Genomic DNA, 21,833 nt, shown 5'->3' with positions numbered 1-21,833 from the left:
CAGTGGCTTATTTATCCAGGTATAGTTCTGTGTCAATGAAAATATCTTTTCCTTTTCTCCTAAGTAAATTAATACAATGAAGTTGAACTTGTTATTAACCTAAGAGGAAATTCTCCTGTAAAACTGAACATTATTCTAATGTTTGCTTTTTTGCCTTTTTTTTTTTTTGTTCTGTAAATGCTAATATATAAATAAATGCAAGTTTTACCTTTAGCAACCATAATTTGCTACCTAATTTGCTAAACGTAACACCAGACATCTAAAGAGGAGTGAACTATTAAGTAAGCTACATGTTGTAAGGGTGTAAGAATGCAGCAACATAAGGAAAATCAAGCATACCCAACTACTTACAAGTCTCTGGAGATACTAAATATATGTTAAGGTCCTAGAGGGTATTCACCTTCACCTGGAGAGAAAATTTTGTGTTGTCTTTACACACCTATGAAAATGAGCACACACACATTTATGTTTTCATAATGTTCAGAAATTTAATTATTCTTGCAAAATAAACAACTGCTATTGGCTAACTTTGTTACAAGGCTTTTTTAGTTTGCTTTTTTGTTGTTGTTGTTTTAAACGTGTACAGTACTCTTAATGTTAAAATTGCACATTCCACACAGTGGGCTGACCTCCTGCAAGAGTCTGAGGGAAAGGCCATATGCAAAGGAAAGCCCAAAGAGCACCTGTTTGCAAACATGCACACACCCTAGGCATGTTCAGACTTACACTTTACTGCTTCACTGTAGTTTCATTAGCTCACTACTCACTACTGCTGGACAGAGTCAACTCTGTCGTGGCCTGTCAAGCTAGTCAACATGAAATGCACTGACATATAAAACAAACAGTGAGAGAGAAGTTACATTTAAACATTAATAAAGAAAATTAATGGCTATAATGTCAAATAACATACAGGTCAGTCCACAATCAGAAGTCTTTTCTATCACTTCAGTTCAACTTTGGTAGCTACTGTTGTTTCTCCTTGTAGGTTCTGAGCTATACAAACATAGTTTCCCCCATCTGTGTCTTCAAAATCCTCCACAAGAAGAACACTCTTTGAGATTCTTGTAGTATGGCCAATTCCTCTGTTTATCAGTCTCCAGAAGTTTTGAATAATCACAGGCCTCCCGGACTGTTAACAAAACAAAACAAAAACAACCCACCCACATGAAACAGGTGATTTCACAAAGTGTATGTAGTGACACCACCCCAGCACCTTGAAGCAGGAGGCTGGAGAGTACGAGCCTATATTCAAAAGTCAGCTCTAAGTGAGGGAATTGAAGGTGTCTGCAAGTGGCAGCAACATTGCTGCATTAAATATTGATTAAATAAGCTATGCCAAATGAGGATAATGCAATGGCTCTCCCACTCCAAGCACAGGAACTGGGCCTGCCAAAGCTCTGCCTGCAGCCTGTGCATGAGCTCAGTTTTAGGCCACTTAACTAAAGTTGCATTTAGGTACCTGATCAAATAGGTGGGGTGTCCTGGGGTGGTGTCAAGATAGATGTGTGAGCTCATTTTCAGACTTCAGGCATGTCTCAAAAAGAAGGCAGCAGTGGCATGAGGTAGGACTGAGCTTTCATTCTCTTTTAGCACAGTGAATAGCTGTAGGTCACATGCTGAAAACTAATTCCTCCTCTAGTTTTAGAAAACACTACATCAGATAACATAGAAACCAACAGTAATAAGTCTCAAATACTTCTGAGTTAATCTTCACATTCTGCTTTCCAAAATGTATATGTAACTTCAAAGCCAAAAGTACAACCCCTGCCCCCCCCAACCCCTTTATATAAAATAACGCCTTTTCATGGCTTGTGTTGTTTTGGTTTTTTGGGTTTTTTTTGGTTTTGTTTTGGTTTGGAGTTTTTTTGCTATTAAATAAAAGGTGCTTTTTTTTCAAATTCTATAAGGGAGTTCTCTAATGGACTGGTTATGAGGTCACACTGCCTGGCACCTCAGGAGGTCACAAAATGCTGGATAAGAGAAATTGGCCCAATAACAGACTGAGGCAGTCTCTTTTCTTCCAAAATCCAGCAGCTGCTAGTCAGCAGCTTTAAGCACACTGGCTTCTGCTATACCAACAGCTGGGATAAAAATGCAAGAGAGATTTCTGTGTGGAAACCATCCTCCCTTGCCTCATGACACAGATGGATTAACCACTTACCAACATGAATGCTACAAGGCTTAAGCTAGATGTAGCAATAGGTTAAGTTAGACACTTAAGCAGTCAAAGCTACAATCTCACACTTGCAAAATGACCAGTACAAAGGCAGCTCTCAGTCTTCCTGAAACTTAGGGATGAGTCACATTGCAGTCAGTGAATGCCTAGGAAGTGGCAGGCATTACCAGCTTCAGAAAAAAAAAAACCCATAAAAACTCTTGGCAGTTGTAAATATAATAAAAATTCTTAAACCTTTAAAAGTAATTAAGCCACTTAGCAAAAGTCTACCTCCTGCTCCAAGCCTGAAAACTAAGTGTTATCTACAATCAAGTAATACTGCACAATTAATTCAAGTCTAAGTTACTTCTTAAATATAGCAAGTGGAACTTCTTGACCCTGCTGAAAGTGAAGACTATACAAAGTGGACCCTGTTTGCCTGGTTAGGCTCTTGCTAGTCCATTCTTCCTCAAACTAACTGCCTGCTTTGAAGCCTGTTGCATGGGATCAGATTAAGGGTGGATCTGTATGCATTCACAGCAATTGTCAGGGAGTGGCAAAGGGGGAACAAGAGAAAAAAAAACAACTGAGTGGAGAAAAGCCAGGAGAGGTTACTGACTACAGAGGTAAAAGGAGGGTCTCCACAATGCACCATACCTAGGGACAAGCAGGGATTGATGTGCTGCTTCTGCTCAGGAATCAGGCAGTAGGTGAGAGCCCAGCTGCGGGGTGGTGTGGGCTGGGACAAAACCACCCCTGAGCTCCCAGCACTGAAAGCAGCAGCATCAATGGACACATCCAGTGAATCTTAGAACAATGTCAGTCCTTTCTCTTGTATAAAAGGTCTATATGACCAGCATCACTGATGGTCCTGTCTCTTCTCCTTCCACCCCACCTTTTTTCTTTGCAGTATGTGAACACTCTCAATAAATGTTAAGTCTTCAACAAGTATGCAGTGCTTCTACTCTGACATTTACTTGATCCTTTTGTTGGGGCAGAAACCCCAACACAACTCTCCCCTCCCTATCCCCAGGCATAGCTGGAGCTGGGACAGGTTACCCTAGTGGATAAGCACAGAGGCAGGCCAGAGGCCAAAGCCTCTCTCACCCGTAGGTGGGAGCAGTGGGAGCGTGTAGTCCTCTGTTGACAGCCCACGTGCCCTGCACTGCAGCTCTGGTATCCACAGCAAACAAGGGAGATAACCTGCATGCTTTAGCTGTTTATGTTCTATCAGTGCTAGAGAGGTGTAAACATGCACATGCCAGCATGCATCAGGTGCAGTAAAACCACTGGGAACAGCTGGGCCAGTAACAGCCAGCAAACCAGCCTGGGAATGATGCAAAACTAGGGTGGACACTAATGAGATACAGAGAGATACAGAGTTTTGGAAGGCCAAGCTGGGTCTAGAGTGATTAAGAAATGAGCTCCTGCTATAACAGGTGAGGGTGGTTAGAGGGAAAAGTGAAGGGACTTGCAGTAATAGGACTAGTCAGATACATCTTACTTTGTGCAAGAAAACAGACCACAGATTCACATTGTGTTTCCTGTGGATTCTTTCAGGTGAGGATGGGCAGAAGCAGATTCAGCTTCAGGATATCGGCAAGCTTAAATATTCTGTGCTGGGATAATTCATGCACCCAAGCCATGGAGAAAGAAAGGATATCAAACACAGAGGCAGCGGTGGACCTTGGGCCTTGCCTCCTGACGCTGCTTGGCTTTGACCCTGTCTGAGGAAATCCTGCCAAAGGAAAAGTATCTTTGGAATGGAAATCTGACAGAGGAGTGAGCTTTGCTGAATTTGATTTTTACTAAGAGGGCTCTCCAGCTTCATCCCTGTGTGACTTCTCAGGGAGACTCTCAGGGAAAGACAGGCTGAAGTGCTGAAGTTGAAAGGGGATATGCTGCCTCCTCCTGCCAGCATGCCTGAACTGGCAAAAGCATTCAACATGCTGCCTTTGTGAAGAACAAACCCTTTCAGGCAGGGCATACACCGCTCACCTCTTGCCCTGGATACTGCCACCTGAAGCTCACATCCACATCTGGCTCCCCAAGGACGGTGCAGACAACACGAACTCCGGCTGCACCCGATGACACCCCGATGGTGGTTGAGGGTGGGCCCTTGGGAACTGAGACGGTGTTCAGAAACAAAAAATTAGCTGCTAAAGTTAAATACACTGATAAAATTGAGAGTCAGTTTTGAACTCAGTCTGCTTAATGCAACAGGTGTTTTATACCTGCAACTTTCCCCTTTAAACTGGGAAACTTGCTGGAATTTAAACTTGATAAATGTTTTATCACATATGCTTTTGATCAAGATTTTAAAACTCCCATTACATTACTTATTTTACTTTCTAAAATTATTTTCTTAGTGTCAGCAGAAGAGTCAATTTAAGCACAGAGAAAACTGCACTTTACCTTCCACATATAGTAGGTGATATTTGATGGAAATCTGAGGTGCTCCCTGTGACTCTGCTTTGCAGTAGACAATACCTTTATGATCAGAAGTAGGGTGCTGGAAGACAAAACCCTTCTTTGCATCATAAAAAATATCAGTTCCATCTGTTTCAATTTCTTCTGCTGGAAATTCCCTGTGAAGAGTCACTTTTGCTGAAGGAGCAGTAACACGGCACGGGATGACTGCAGGTTTGTCTGGGTTCAGGTAGACAATCTCAAAATAACTGGGAGTAGGTACAAAAAGCTCCTCTTTGTCTGTGCAGAAGAGATAAGATAATTACAGAAATAATTACATCTTGGTTAAACAGAAAGAAAAGTACATTTGACAAGAGAAAATAGCTGTGAGCAACATTTAAAACAAAAAGCTTTGGCTTAATTTTAATATGCACCCACAAAAGAAAAAAGAGCATTGCTTGCATTAAAGAAACGTTAAATTGAAACTAAAAATGAAGTATTTTTTTAATCTTAAGAAAATCTTTGGAATGTCTTCTAGTAAGCTTCCAAGTACTTATCTGGATCCCATCACCACTGGTAAGATAAGGACTATTAGAAAAATATACTTTTTGAAGCTACAACTTTTTATACCTATGCTTTTAGTCAAAATGTTTGATTTACTGTACTAAGTAGAAGAAATATTTAGTGCCCTCAGAATCACAGTTAAGGAGTATTTCTGTAATTGGCATGCTTCTTGGAAACCTAAATCTGAAATTCCTCTTTCTAGCACAAGCATTTATAAAATAATTTGGCTGAAAAGTTTATTCCAGCCTTTCTAAGGAATGTATCCTAAAAACATTAAGCTCTTCTTCCTCATGGTCCAATTTAACCCCAAAATGTATTGCAAACAATCCTATCTTAACATTTTGTACTAAAACATTTTCTAGCCATGAATACTTTAGCTCTAATGAGCCATCAAATGTTGTTTTACTATTCGGAACGCTTTCCAGAAGAAAAAATGAACCATTTGATTTCAGCTCTGTTGTACCCAGCAGCCACAAACTGTGCACAGGCTCTGGGGGACATCACGAGCCCTTGAAGAGTGTTTTGCCTCTCAACATGCTATAAGGACTCCTCAGAGAAATTGTGGCCTTACTGAGTTTTTTAAGGCACTGCAAGTAACTGGAATGAAGTGACAGTGGGAGAGAGTCCATGGGGTCATCTGAATGCCATGACAAAATGAATCTTCTGCACAGATTTATTTTCTTTATCAAGACACATTTTCAAGAATTATAACATTTTTTACTAGTTTTGTAGAAAGTCCTCAGAAAGTCTGTTATAAAGTATGTGCTTTTCATTGCATTATCCTTTACTTTGGATATTTTGCATAAACTGAGGGAAAATGGACTAAAAAAAAAAATCACACTAAGCAAGTAATTCTGCCCACCAGCAGAGTCTTCATTAACATCCACTAAATATAGATGAAAACTGTGGCAGTAAAATCTTGACAATGAAATCACTGATATAGCATTATTCCTGCCTTACCAGCAAATATATTTCCACTAATAATCCCCCAGTGAGTTAATTACCTGTGAAAAAGATGTATGTTGACCCTGTTCTAGTCTCATCCTTCCTGCATTTGTTACCATTGCACAGCTGAAGCCAGCAGCTGTATTCACCTGTGTCTGCTGCAGTGGAGTTTGCAAGGATCAGCAGACTGTGCCTGTCAAGCTGCTTTATGCTGTGGAAAAATAAAAACAAAAGGCAAAGACAAGCACAAATGTATTTCTTTGTATATTTCTGTCAGCTCATTTCCACTTTTGATTTTTTTATTCCTTCTCTGCAACTGACCACTTTTTACTTTCAGAGCTCTGTTGCCACTTCCCCTTTTGCTCCAGCAGAGATTGTTTACATGAGCACTTTTATTGATTTTAACTACATACAAGAACTTGTAAAAGTCTTGTACAGTTCATTTTTGGATTCCTTCAAGTCTCCACTTATGAAAATGGGCTGTGACTGTTCTAGGCCATATGTCCATCTATGTTTTGGCCTAGTTTGTCCATGTATAGCCTGTTCCTTCATTCTACACATCAACCCACATGGACCTCAGTCCTTTTTCAATACTGTAACACTGCTTCAATAAAATCTAACAAAGATAATTGACAAGTAGTTAGTAGCAGGTATTCTACTGAGAGTTTAATAATTTCTGTCTGCTTTCAGTGTGAATGTTTTTCCAAATTTTAACATACCTGTCCAAGCTTCCACTTGCAAAGAGCTGCTACCTCAGCCTGGATTTGTCCTGCAAATTTAGTCATTTTGCAAGACGTACACCTGTGGTCTAAGCCACCTCACTGGAGTTTCCTCCACATCCCTTGGCTGTTTTAGAGCATGACCCTGAGAACTGCTGGAAGTGAACTGGCAGTGCCATCACGTAACTACACAAAATTCAGCCTGTGTGATTATTTCAGACTTGATTTGCCTTTTTTTTCCTTCTCCTGAATTTCCCAGGCACACCTCTCAGTGGACTGACATTTGTAAATGTGCAAATATTTATAAATATGTAGACATTTACATAGATACTCACAATTATTCTAAAAGGCAAAGGTCCTGTATTATGAAATACAGCAGCTACAGTCTCACCTTGTTATTTTTAAATATATTTTAAAGTTTACCTTCCTGGCTCTTTCTGGCAGACAGATGGTGGGTGTGCTTGGCAGTCTACTGGGTTGACTTTTGATGGATTGCAAAAGCAATGGCCCACAAGTACCAGTTCTCAGGGAATGCTGTCAGCACAGCCACGTGGCAGTACTGATGCACTCTGCTGCTGCTCCAACCCTTAAAAATATTATTTTCAACCAGCTGCCTCTCATGGTAGTGGATCTAGGTAATGAAGGTTCCCTCTTTCCTTTGCAAGACATTGAGTTACAAGGTAATTTCTTTCTAATCAAGTCAGGAATGATTTTTTCCAATCTAGGTATTTGATAATGAACTTCTTTTTACTGTTTTAAAAGGGATTTGGACAAATATACACTTTGCATTAAGTCTGAACAGCTCTCATACTCACTCAACTGTGGGTTTTTTTGAATATTTATTGCCCTCCTAATCCTTACTATTGTGGTAGTTTTTCTGTAAGGCAGATACCTGACTGAATAATTTCTTTCCAGGATTAGCATCTTTGAAGAAAATGTTATTCTTTTTCAAGAGTTTTGTTTAACTGTCCCCTGCAGGCAGAATAACTGTTTAAACAGGCCACCACTTCAGCTGCCTGTGCTTCCCAGGAGTTCTGGCTCCCAGGTGCTCTGCCAGCCATTTGCACAATTAGCAGCAATCACAAGCAGCAGCCCACATAACCCAAATCTCAGCCTTCGGCCAGGCCAGCAGCTCAGAGATTAAAATACACACCTCAAACACAGATAACTGAGAGCTGCCTTTTCCAGTAAGCCCTCAGACACCATTAGACCCACACCAACATAGACACACATGGATCCACCACAGGGCAGTTTTAGGCCTGCCTCAATAAACAGGCAAATCACAATTCCTATCCACTAATGCACTTGCTCTACCCAACCATGTCTGATTCCATTTTTTAGAATCATGTTACTATGGTGCATTAGCCTTTCCATTTTTAATATATGCACTACCTCACATTACAAACTATCTTCTGGTTTTGGATAACTTTTGAAAGATTCCTATCTGCAAGAGAACATGCTGTGTATCATACCCAAATGGAAGAAAAGATAAACCCAAAACATTCCTCGTCTGTATTATTACTGTTTAGTTTCACAGTTCACATTTCACAGGCTATATGACAACCTCAGAATAAAATGTTCTCCAAAGATCAAGTAATAAATGTCTACAATAGAGAGCAACCATTATGCCAGAACTCTTCTGCCTCCAATCATTAATGCAGACACTGAGCTATAGCTTGAAATCCCAACAGATAGCAAAATAAGGTCAGAGTTAATTAATTATTGTACAGTGTGTTCTTCTTAATTGTGAACAAGCTATTCAGTAATAACCTAGCAAGGCAGTCATCCACAAACATGCAATAACAAAACCTGGCATCTGAGAGTGCAGGTGTTGAAACTTGAGACATGACCATATTAAGCAGACAAAACAAGCCATATAAAATAAAGTATAAATGGTAAATCCTGCAGCTAACCAATATTTCCAGGGAAATGTATAATTTCATTAGTATTTTATTAGTATTTTAGATACTGGGAAATCTGACCCAGAAGCCAAAACCTTGCTGCATTGTAGATGTCATAAAGCAAAAATGTTGTTTATACAAACATGCATGTATATACAAACATTAACAGACTGTTTAAAGAAACTAGAAACATAGCCCAAAATCTTATTCCATGCATTCATCGTATTAAACTTTAAATAAAATTCAGAAGACTTTTTGTGAGAAAACCATGCCACATTTAGAAGCTAAAAAATATATTTATATAAAAAATCCCTACAAAGACAGTATACATAGCCTCACTCAAAGAGCATCTACCCAACTACTCTCAAGTAGTTGCATTCATACTGACAAAAGAGAGTTTATGTCAAATACACACTCACTAGGACAGGAACATAACATCTTGCTGTTTTACACAAGAAAAAATCCTTAGCTTTAAAACTTCAAAGCACAAGCAGCAAAATCAAATTCAGTTATACACATGAGCACAAGTGACATCCCACTAAGCCTGTGAGATGCATTCACTGCATTCAGTGAAAGCAGTCTAATTTCAGTCTAACTCTGGGCCCCACCACACCCAGTTTCCTCAATATTTGTGGGAGTGCTCCTGTGCAGACATCTCCTCTCACAGGAATGTACATGTGATGCACGTCCAGCTGTTTGCTCCAGCTTCTTCCATCAGAGCAGCTCCATTTTGTGTCAGTTTACTTATCAGACAAAGTCAAAAGCAGCTTGCCTTCAGCAGAGGAGACCCAGGCTCCAGCCAGGCAGCACAGAGACTGTGTGAAGTCAGAGCAGCTTTCTGCTATAAAGCTTTAGTAAAGGGAAAATCCTCCTGCCCTTATTTTTATCCCTCTCTTATGTTGTAGATCCAGTTTCTGGGTGAGCCTCCAGTTATTAATTTGTTATTCACAGTCTTACAAAACAGCATTCCAGCCTTTCCATACTAGGGGTGCAAGAGCAGCCTCTGAGAACTGTTAACACCACCAATGTTTTTGGCCAGTGCTGCCAGCACCCAAAGTTTTCAGACAAAAAGTATTTAAGTGCTGCACAAAGCAAGAGAGCATTACAGATAATGCTGAAGTTCTGCAGCAAGCTTATGTGTGTCCTTAAGCTGGGAACCATGTGTGCATGATTCAAGCTTTCTCTCAAGAGTTGTATGGCACACTACAGTCTCTAAAGCTGAGTAAATTGTCTCAGTGTGTACTGTTGTGTACTCCAGTCAGAGCAGTGGAAAGGCTGAATTTCTGCTCAATCTCAGCAAGAAGCAGCCAAAGAGTCCTCCTCCTCCTTTTCACTCAGCATCTCTCACTCCCCCAGATATGATAATTATAGCGCATGTAACAGCTCCAGACCCATTAAAAACCGAGACTCTCTAGTACAGCAAGTAAAATATTTCATTTACCAGGTTGTAGAGTATGCCTACAAGGACAAGTTCAATGAAAGCATAGCCACTAATACTACAGAAATGGCTTTTCTAACAAAAATCTTCCTCTTTAGAAAAGGCATATTGTTCCCCAGATTGCTGTACTCTCCTTACCATATGGGTGACTTTAAAATGTGGTAACCATAGAATGGAGGCAAAACATCTGGGTTTTATCCCTACTTCTTTTTGCAACCACCCATCGAAAACACATTACATTTATGCTAAATTTAACTAGTTGCAAGCTAAAATGCCAGAGTAGTTGAATTTGTACATACCTTCTATTATTTAAGGGAAAAGTAGTAACTGGATGCCTGAGCATCTGTTGCTATGAACAGAAGAACTGTAGTCATTGGTCCCCAGCAACTGCAGGGATCTCATCAGCAGTGTTTCTCCTCCTTTTCACTTTTCCTCTGGCACACCAACCCACTCCTTCTTCATTTTCCATTACCTCCTTTTGGCCCCACCACATCCCCCTGCTGCTGCCATCAATTCTGGTTTGCACCAGTGCCCCAAGTCCAGCAAGACCAACATGGAAATCTGAGGTAAAAAAAGGCCAAGCCCAGTTAATTAGCTTGGGTTTTGCCCCACACCTCACTAACTGGTAATGAGGGGATTATCTTATACTTGATCTTCAAGTACTCAAAAATGTTAGAAGATAGTGGACATATATCTACCTAGAAGATTAAACAATTTCTGCTGCAGGTTATTACTTGCTAATAAGTTTTCTGCATCTCCCCCCTCTGCCCTATATTCATCAGTTTGTTTTAAAATAATGAAAGTAACATATTAATAAAACTTTTTAAATTGCCTGTTGCAGTTGATGCTTGGTGCATGGTGTGCACATTCCATGAGGAAGATCTGAGCTCCTCTGGAAAGGTCATAGCTATGCTGACCTTTTCTATTGCCAGCTCACTCACAAACACTGCCAGCTGAGCTGAGTAACATGGTACCTTTATGGTACTTCCAGTTAAAATCCATCAAACCTTTCTGAAACCACAGGACACAAATTTCTAATTTCACATTCTGTAGAGCAGACTTTGTTTCACAGGCACCTATTACTGCAAAGACCTTGAGATAATTAGCAAAGCTATGCTAAAAACGTGATCAAAATGTAACAATGGAGACATTGCACAGGATTCTGTTGTCAATGTCTCCATAAATTACTACTATTCTGTGACTCTGAAATCTGCTTCTAATCTATGTTTTCAGTTTTTCTAGTTAATTTTAGGATCTTCTGCTTGTATTCAAAAGTGATTATTTAGTCAAACACAGCCTTACTGCTTTAACAACTTATTTCAAAAGTAATGACCATTATATTTCAATACAGATCCTTAAGTATACGCCTTACATAGTTCTAAAAGAAAAGAAATGTTTAGGCAAGTTACATCTCCCCAGTCAAAATGTTTTACAGCACTTATTTTATGTGGCGCAACCACCTTTTGTTGTATGGTTAAACTACCACTGTTAACCTGACTGAGTACAAAAATGTAAATTGCTGAAGGATCCCAAACTACTTCAAACTGGAAACCAGAAAATTACACAATCATGACATAAATATCTTTTTTCTATTTTCCCAAACTATTTCAATTTATTGGAACTTAATTTTGCATGAGAAGAATACACAATCAAATAACTAATTAGGAAGCATTCAGATTCTTCTCCAAAAACCCTGAATACTCACCCTGCCTTCTTCAATGCCAGATTCTGACACACAGATGGCATGGCCTGGAGGTCTACAGGACCAAACCACACCAGCAACCTATTTGCAAATGCACACAACATTAAGAACAACACCACCACCACTACACGCACACTCCCTGCTGGCGTGCTCATCCAGCCCAGCTTGCTGGAGGGCAGCCTGTGCTGCAGCTAATAAACGCCACCTGCTGAAAGAAACCGGGATGGAACAGCGTTCCTTGCAAAAGAACGAGCAGCAGCAGGTTAAAGAGGCCTTTGGACAGATTCTGCTGTGATAAGCCAGCAGCAGGAACCAGCCTGCTGCTGTAACTTACTGTGGCAGAAGCCTTGCACTCAGCCAGGGCAGTCCTTGAGCACCTCAGCCAGCAAGGGACATGCAAACAATGGCGCAGAGAACTGGCTCATGAATTACAGGAGGATGTGCTAGAGATCACCGTGGGTAACGGCCATTCATCAACACTCCCCTTGGGAAACAGAAGTGGAAAGAAGAAGTATATATCTGAAAAACTAATTAACTGGGAGTGATTTTAAGGTAACATCACACCTGTAAATAATGTACTAGTAATGAACACTGAGATTCAGATAACCTGAGTGACTTAGTGAAAGCACACTCACTTGTACTTCATTTAGGAACAACAGGACAAGAGCTGACAATTTGACTCGTACCTCTGTGTCCCTCTCACCTAATAATCCAAGAAAAGCTCCTAACTGTTCTTTCTTTGGGTATCACTCACAGTGCTTCACAGTCTCCATAAAGCAGCCACTGAAAACAAATACTTCTCAGAGCAATAAAATGCCTGTGCAAGACATCCTTAAGCTCCTTATATGCCCCTCCTCTTTCTAATACAGAACTAAATGACTACATTTAATCTACATTTAGCTATGTGTACTACCCTGAAAAAACCAGGAAGGTAATGTATGGAGAGTCTCAGAAAAGATATTCAGAGCAACAGGACACTCAGGTGGTGGGGCAGTCAGTTCCTCTTCCTGCTCTAACAAATCTTTCTGCGGTTTTCACTAAGATGTCACAAGATGAAAGAAAAAGCTTTCCTCACTTTAAAGTAATAACCCTCAGCATTAAACTCGGATGCAAACGAGCCCTGCAATTTCATTGCAAAGGCAACTGACTGAACCACTACTCTCACATGCTCCTTAGCATGAAGGCTGGTGTATTTTTTGCTAGTTAAGAGATGTGGGTTTGAGTCTCTTCAAGAAATTAACCTTACAACCTTACCTGGTAGCCACATTAGCAACCAGTACAGCCCAACACAGAGCAGGTCTGCAGAGCAACAGAGTTGGTAGCGAGCACCTGACATCCACACACACATTTTGAGAGTTTTACTTTGGACCAACCCTAACATGGTTCCCTGTTTGTGGCTGGAGCAAATGGTGAACAGCATCTTCATTTTAGATTCATCTGAAGGAAACAGAGTTCACATGCTGTAAGACTATCTCACAGTGCAAATGGTGATGACTAAAAATTGCTCATCCTTTTTGCGGACACTAAAAATTATTAAATAGAACATCACGACTGTAAAAATGTAGATGAACACACAAACAAACTAACACACCAGTGGTGCTGAACACAGTAAGAGAAAAAATGTTCTGCATTTTTCCTGCAAAAAATGAAAAATAGCTTACCTGAGTCTGGAGTCTTTAAAGGTGTCTAAGTAAGAAGGATAGCTCCACGTAACATTACTCCCCTTACATCGCAGCTCTATGCTTTGTCCTGCAGCCAGGCTTATGGTGGCAGCTAGTTTCTGGAAATGACCTTTATCCATCACCTGTGTCAGTATGGACTGAGACTTCAAAGAGGAGTCCACAGACTCTCTCTCCTTCATTTTGGCATTCTTGGGTTTTACTTTCTTGTTAACAGGCCTAATTTTGTTTTCTCCAGGTTCTTTGGGACGCTTACTCTTCGCAGGCTGTCCAATGACTGGTAAAATAAAGAAAAGAAGGCAATGTTACTGATTAGAAAAAAGTTTATATAGTCCTTTGAGGAAAAAAAAAATCTTCTTTATTATCCCAGAGAATAACTGAACTTTTGTTCTTCCTAGAAAAGATGCATAGAACTTAGTAAGAGTTAATTTCTTTAAGTTTTTAAAGTCTGCCATGACCCATTTTCCTGGGGAGAAAGGAAAAAAAGAAGAGAGCTTTCAAGAACATGTGGAAAATATACACTTACATAAACAGAGAAATATGAAAGGTATGAAAACTTTACAAATGGTAAGGGAAAGAAATACAGCACTTCTATCTGCAGCCACTTTTGTCATCTCCACCTCCTGGCGTTGCCATGCAGTGCTCAGTGCCACACCAGCTCTCCACATTTGTGTCACGTGCCCATCACTTCTGCATGGCCTCTTCACACACCACACTCCCACAAGGGACACATGAAGAACTCACAAGTATAAAACTTCATGGCAATTTATAAAATACTAATAGTGATGCAGGTTTCTTAGTTTACAGTAATTACTGAAATGCAAGTGATATTTCAGTCACTTGAAGGTGACTTACTTAAGTTGTCACTTCTCCGTAAGAGCCATTTATTTTGACAGTCCAGGTGAAGACAGAATCTTATTTAGAGACAAATAATAAGAGATTTTATTACCTCCTAGAGACAAGGATGCCCAGTTGCCTTAACAAACAAAGGAAACAGAAAGAAAAAGTGAGGTGTCTCAAATATTTAAAAATAAAAACAAACAAAAAATTCCAACTTTAACTGATATCAGGAAGCACAGTCCTTCTGTGAGACAAGCCTAAAACTGCTTTTGCCAGACACCAGAAACACCACTAACTGCACCTGACAGCTAATTCTTGTTTTCCACATGGAAACACCGAGGTATTTCATTGTACAAATCAATCAACAGGCTCCCTCTGGAATGAAAAACTCAGCACACTCCTATACTCAGCATAATTACAACTGGTACAGGCTGCCAGTATGAACAGCAGGACTTCCAGATTGCTGCCACTGATGGCTCCTGTGGCGCTCCTCAATCCCCAGCTGGACACCTTGCAGTGACTGAGCTTTGACTTCTCCAAGTCCAGGCTGATGCACAACACATTTCTTTTAAACAACACAGTGCCTTGTGAGCACAAATGTAAAAAGCAGGAGTTTGTAGCATTTTTTCTTTGTATTACATTAGAAAGGCTACAGTGGGTCAGGCCAAAATGATTTGCACTGACACCACCTAGTGTCAGATGCCAATCAGGGAACAGGGCAACCACTCTGCTCCTTTGACACTACTCTCCCGAGCTTCCAACAACCTTTAGCTCAAGGGGTCTGTGAACCACAGTTGTCATCATTTTATTGTGCTTGGCTGGTTTTGGGGGTTTTCTTGTATTTTTTTTATATTGTCCTTGGATCTTTTCCTTCATTGATTTGTCTGGTCAATTTTGAAAATTACAGAAATTACACATAAATACCAGATGCCTTCTAGTTTTTGTATTAAATAAATAAATATTCATGTTTCTCCAATAACATTCTCTCCAACACAAATACTTTTACAGAACTTCAAGGTTTTTGACTGATTTTCTTTCCAGACTGACAAGTCCTACTCCAATTGTTCCTGTAAAGAAAATGCATCTTACAACAGTTCACTTTCACCACATTTGGCTGATGGCAAGAACACAAAAGCAGACTGTACACCGGGTTCAAGGTATGCTCAGATCTAGTTGTACATATCAATGGTGTCTTCTGTCTAAACAGCTCATTACTTTTCAAGATAGCAATATTAGGAACTGACTTTTTTAAAAATAATCAAGTGTAATTCCAAGACCACTTTCCTACGTAGGAAGTATTGGTTAAAAATTCGTAAGTAGAAACCCATCAAGGCATACATGAAGTTAGAACAGTTTGTGCTATTTAGCATCCACCAACATGAAATGTGAAGTCCTATTTTCCCTTCCCAGTTCTTCAAAACTGAGAGATCATTCTACAACTCTTTACTGACAGTTTTCTTTTCTTTTAACAGCTACTTAAACATGCTGAAAAGCATGTGCCTTACAAGATCCCTGTTAAATTCAGCTGGATAAAAGCAATTCTATCCATTTGGCCAAAAGACTAATTACTAATCTTTATTTCCTATTAGTTATTATTCCATGAGAAGTCTTCCCTTGTCTCACAGCACATTGGTTCCCAAGGAATCTTTTACAACATGCTTACAATAAAAGCTTTTGGGAATCCAACTACATCAACCAACTCATCCATGGCCACACTCTTACAAAAAGTCCTTACAGAACCTCAGCAGATCCAAAGAACAAAACTTCTAAATGAAAAAAAAAAAAAAAACAAACAAAAAAAAAAAAACCAAAAAGACCCCAAAAACAAACAAACAAACAAAAAAAAAAAAAAAGGAAAAAGAAAAAAGAAAAAGGCAGTCATGCCAAAGCCATACTGACTTTACAGCAATTCATTAGTTCAGTTTACAGAATACAGACATCTGGCTTTGTGCCTCTACCTCCTCCAAATATTGTAAAATACTGGGATATTCCACTTCACTGGAAAGCTGTAGTTCTTTGATGTGATATAGTGATATGCAGTGATGACACAATCACTTCATTTGGAAAAGAGCTCTGAGATCATCGAGCCCACAAGGTCAATTAGGCCATGGCACTCAGTGCCATCCAGTCTTTCCTTGAACACCTTCAGGGACAGTGATTCCACCACCTCCACTGGCAGCTCATCCCAATGTCTAATCACGCCTACTGTGAAGAAATTCCTCCTAATGTCCAACCCAAACCTCCCTTGGCCCAGCCTGAGGCTCTGTGCTCTCATCCTGTCATTTGCTGCCTGGGAGAGCAGGCCAAACCCCACCTTGCCACCACCTTCTTTCAGGTAGCTGTAGAGAGTTATAAAGTCATCACTGAGCCTCCTTTTCTCCAGGCTGAGCAACTCCAGCTCCCTCAGCCACTCCTCACAGAACTCACCCTCTAGACCCTCCATCAGCTTCACTGCCCTTCTCTGGAAAAAGACAAGTAATGACAAGTATCTGGGCTAAGGCTTCACCAATTTCAGATTCAAATTTCTTTCACAACTCAGGTGTATATCATAATATCTTGGCACTTAAACAGTTTATGTTCCTGATTTTCTCTATCACTGATTCTTCTGCCATGTTAATGAGATGTCCTCTAATGACTCTCCCCATAGAGAAAAATTATATTTCAGAACCTGCTCTTACAGTGCTTCATAGGATACTGCACTCTAAGTTTCTTCTATGTTTATCATGTCACCATTTGCCATTAAAACCTCTCTAAGCACCTCCATAGGGAACATGGGTGTACACGGATAAATTTTTAAATTTCACTTTCTATAGATGCTCTTTCTTATCCCCCATTCCTACCAGTCATAAAAATTCTGCAGCCATGTCTCCCTGCCCCATCATGGTACATCAGAAGAAGAAAAAGTATTTATGGCTGATTTTATCCTTTTGTAAGCTATTTCTCAAGCTCTTTTGGTCTGCTTTATTCTGGTTTTTATATTTAACCCACATGTGAATTAAGGAGCCTCCTCCTCTTATGTAATTCCCCCTTCCAAAATTAAACACATCAGTGGTTTCTTTGTCTTTTATTATTCCTGAAAGAATACTAGAACTACAGTCAGGCCTTTCCACAACAACATCTGAATCCAATTACTTGAGTACTGCTCCAGAGCAAGTCAAGAATTGCTGCTCTTCTGAGGGGCTCTCTGAATAGCTGCTCTAAATCATTATTTGTGGCCATCTAAACAATTGCATTCTGCACCACACCTCGATATGTGTGACCCAGCCCATGTGAGGGGAAGTTATGCTTCCTTTTGCTTTTCTATCCTGCTGCCCCTCTGGTTTTCCTTAGCAGAGCAGTCCCTACACATTGGGTGGTCAGTCACCAGGCTGGTTCCTCTCCACAGGGCTGGCATTTCAGCCCCGGTGACTTTTGCCACCAAAACCCACCAGGAAACAGATTTAACACAAAAGTTTTCTTCAACACATACTGCCACTTCTCCCTGGGGTAAGCTATTCCATCTTAGTGGAATTCCAACCCACCACTGTGCATTAGTACTGGGAGGTTCCACTGACAGGCCCCACAAGCCTTTTGAATAAGCATTCCCATTTCAAACTGGCCATTCCAGTTCCTTGTTGAACTCTCCAGATGACTCTGTAGCAGCACACAAGCTTTGGTTCAGCCATCCCTTTTCTTTGCCCCCCCATCAAACCCTACTGAAATTTGTTCCAACTACTCTTTGACATCTCCACTGCTTTTTGCCAACCTCGATCCTGACATTATTTCTAAGGCACACGGACCCTGCAACCTCATCCCTAGGAAATGCTTCATCCCATACTGTGTGCTCTGCCACACCTGAGACCCTGCCTTTAAGAAACTGTTAAAGACTCCCCTATGAAAGCTTTCCAATTTTAAGAGCCAGAAGCCTGGTTTTGATTTTCTCAAGATTAAGTTTTTCCTCTCCACACAAGCTCCCTCTGTTTCGTGTTTCTGCAGTTCAGCGGGTTCACAGTTTCCTCCCACACCACACTCCCAGCCGCTCAGTGAGAGCCTTGTCTGCCTGACCTTGTCCTTCCCTGCAGGTGACAGCGGGGGCATTTCAGGAAGCACATCCGATGAGCTCTTACCTTCCTACACAGAAAACCCGGTTCTGCCTCTGTTGCACCTCCCAAAGGGGTGAGTTCCAAGCAAGCTGTGGCGTGGACACTCCCTTGTCTTTCCAGATATCTACTGACCACTTCTAGCACCACTACTAGCACCTCTTCTGCACCTCACAATCCGGACTTCTGTCTTACCTGAATTAAGTCTTTTTATGCCAGGTAACAAAATTAACTGCTACAGTATCACCCAAGGTAAAGAGGATACACAATAAAAGCCCTCCAGGAACACAGAAACCACCACCAAGAATCCTCCAATTCCTTATGCAATCTGCAAGATTTTCCCAAGAAAGGGAACAAAGTCAACCAGCCCATTTACGCAAGCACATGAATATGCCACGTTTGGGATATTTCACTCTTTCACCAGAGGTATGCACTGAGCCCTCACTGTTTCAATAACATTGCACTGCCTAATGTTGCACTGCTTTAGTGCAACAGCATTCCTTATTATATAATAAAATATAATAAAATTAAGAATTAGAAAAAATATTAACTGAGAAAATGCCTCATCTCTACCACCGATCAGCTCCTGAAGTTGGTTCTAAAGAGGCACTGTACTAGTTTTCAGCTACAACAGTCCATTCCCTAATAACTCATCATGCCAAAGTAGGCGACTATGCATCCATATGCCACAGAAATGTATCATGCAGCACCTTTGCTCCTGGTTGACAGTATTTGTCGTACCCTATTCTTTAATGTCTGCCCCTCGTTCTCACAAATGTTACCCACACGACAATATCAAAATAGGTGTTAGTTATATAAGTGAGCCTGGTCTCCTACAAGTACAAGGGAGTCACCTTCACTGTCCACCAGACATACCCACCCCACAAGGCAGGTCCCATGCTACACCTTGGCACCATCAGAGACTGAGAACTCTCTCAACTTATACTGATTAATTCTTCCTTGAGGGGAAAATAAATTAATTGCGAGTTTACCATACATTTTAAAAATAAATTGTAAAATATAAATAAAAAATAAATTGTGAGATTACCATGAAGTATAATTAACCAGCAGGATTACTATATGAGGAAAGAGTCTTTGTGATTACAAGTAATGTAACAGAACAAGCTGGACACATCTCATCATTTGTGATACTTCAAACAAGAAGTTAATCATCCAAACACAGTGCCAATCTGGAGGGGCATGTTTCATTAGTTCATAAATCAATATAAGATAAATTAGGAAGACTATTCTGAAATTGCAATTCCTACATTAGGACTTCTACATTTAGCTTTAGACGAGAAATTCTTATTAAATATACTTGGTTACTTTCTTCCATTGCTAAGTTTCTGGATAGCAGAGCGGGGAGCACCCAGTCACACTACAGCATAAACATAAGAAATTGACAAGAACAGCGGCTTGGGAAATCTTTCTGAAACCCAAGTTACAATTTATTCTGTTTTTATTGTCTACTTCTCAAATAGAAACCACTTTTCTTGATGTGGTATACACAGACCAGATCTTTCAGCAGAAATCCTCTCCTGCATCAATCTGATCCACAGTGCAATTCCTCTGCATGTAGTCATGAGAAAAACTAGGCTGGAAAAGGCTTCTGGAATTCCCTTCCCATCTCTGCCCAGCTGCTCTGAGCGATGCCCAGTTGAGCTCTGACTCTCCCAGAGGCTGGAGACTCTACAGCCTCCTCTGACAAATTCTATGGTTATCTTAGGGTGGAGGATTTTTTATGTCTTATAAGAATGTTTTCCTTATGACCTACTAAAGTACTTGTGGTAATTGCCTTTCACCACGCACCCAGAGCCTGCCTCCTATTTCTCTGCAAACCCTTCCATGCGTTATGCAGGCCTTGATCCCCAAGCCCTTCCACAGTGAAAAACAATGGAATAACTTTTTTGTTGTTTCTTCCCAATAAGTATTGATAAGTTCATTTACATTTTGCAAGGGGGAAAGAGTCTTCCTTATGTTAATTAAAGTCTACCTAAATCAAAAATTAGTTACGGATGTTCCTTCCCCACCAAGACTTTCTCACAGCCTGAAGCGGCTGTGAGAATAAAGTTATGAGAACTTTTCTCAAAATACTCAAGTTATGAGTGAAGTTCGATGCTCTCAATCGAACAACGATGCAGAAAGCCAAAATTTTTTGGTTGTTTTTTAAATCCAAGCATCACACCCAACGCTGTCCCACGTCCAGCCGTGTCCGCTCCTCAGGCGCCACAGGGGACTGGACGCGGACTGAAACGCTCTACCCCAAAGACAGCGGGCGGCAGGAGCAGCCGGGGCTCAGACAGCCGGGGCTCAGACGCCTCTCCCCATTCCCAAACCCACATTTTCGCCTGAAGGCTTCGGCGACCTGCCGGCCTCACACGACGCGAGCAACCCGCCTTCCCTCCGCCTCTGCCCAGCGGGACGGGAGCCCCGCCGCCCCCCCTCCCGTGATGGCTCCCGCTCCCGGTCCCCGGGACGGTCGGGCCGGCGGCTACGGCTGGAGAAAGGGAAGCCGGCGGCGCCTCGCAAAGCGGGGGGACCCGTCGGGCGGCGGCTCACCGTGGGGCAGCGCTCCCTGCAGCAGCAGCAGCAGCACGCCGAGGAGCACCCAGAGCCGCATGGCGGGAGCGGCCCGGGCGCGGCGGCGGCGGGGCGGGCGCGGCGCAGGGCGGCCCCGGGGCGCCTCGGCGGGGAGGGGCCGGGGCCGGGGCCGGGCCGCTCCCACCGCCACGCTCCGTTCCTCGCTGGAAACCCGGTGTGCGGAGCGGGGCTGCCGCCGCAGGACGTTCGGGGACACCGGGGCAGGGCTGTTCTGGAGGCAGCTCCTCGGTGCCCGCTGCCCCTCGCCCTGCGAGGCTCTGCACAGGTCCGGCTGTTTGCGGCTGCCTGGGGCCCACAGCCGGGCGGGCAGAGCGGAGCACGGGCGGAACCGCAGGTGACCCCGGGGCTGCACTGGGGCACTGAACGGTGCTGGCCTGAGACAGCAAAAACATATTTTTACGTCAGACTGTTGCACTTGTAGCGGCCTGCCACACCGAAAGTTACCTCGCTGTGGAAAAGAGAGGCGGTCTCTCTCTGGCCGCAGGTACAGCACATTGGGAAGGCGCAGGTCTCTCTATGCTGCTAGCAAAGGGATGAAAATGGTAAACTTGATGTCTGCCGTGTGTGTGGTTCTGCTCACAATGAGCTGTAAAAAGCCATTCCTTGGAATTTGAGGGTTTCCTTGGAGGAGAAGGGAGAGGAAAATATGACTGGAGGGGCCACAAAGGCAGATGCAAGGCAAGGTTGGACTTGAATGGGGTGGGGGGGAAATAATGACTGTCAGAGATCAAAGGCAGACCCCGTAGTAGACACAACCACAGTCCAAGATGAATAAAAATAAATACAAATTGTGTCCCTGAC

General features: G+C 41.8%; 1 protein-coding gene across 2 annotated transcripts; it reads right to left on the bottom strand.

Annotated features, from left to right (window-relative positions):
- Positions 1-462: 462 nt before the first annotated feature.
- PDGFRL (platelet derived growth factor receptor like) lies at positions 463-21,067 on the bottom strand. 2 transcript variants are annotated; one of them, XM_063155982.1, is made up of 6 exons: positions 20,991-21,067; positions 13,495-13,789; positions 6,133-6,284; positions 4,571-4,864; positions 4,154-4,281; positions 463-1,129 (listed from the first exon to the last, which is right to left on the bottom strand). In XM_063155982.1, the coding sequence occupies exons 1-6, from the start codon at positions 21,049-21,051 to the stop codon at positions 941-943; spliced, it is 1,119 nt and encodes a 372-aa protein (XP_063012052.1). In that variant the 5' UTR covers positions 21,052-21,067; the 3' UTR covers positions 463-940. The 2 variants fall into 2 exon arrangements, with proteins under 2 accessions (XP_063012052.1, XP_063012053.1); XM_063155983.1 differs by having other exon boundaries at positions 6,223-6,284.
- Positions 21,068-21,833: the final 766 nt, after the last annotated feature.

The sequence above is a fragment of the Melospiza melodia genome, chromosome 5 (genome assembly GCF_035770615.1).
Source record: "Melospiza melodia melodia isolate bMelMel2 chromosome 5, bMelMel2.pri, whole genome shotgun sequence".
In the NCBI taxonomy this organism is placed as follows: Eukaryota; Metazoa; Chordata; class Aves; order Passeriformes; family Passerellidae; genus Melospiza; species Melospiza melodia.
This window is presented reverse-complemented; position numbering and strand designations above follow the sequence as displayed.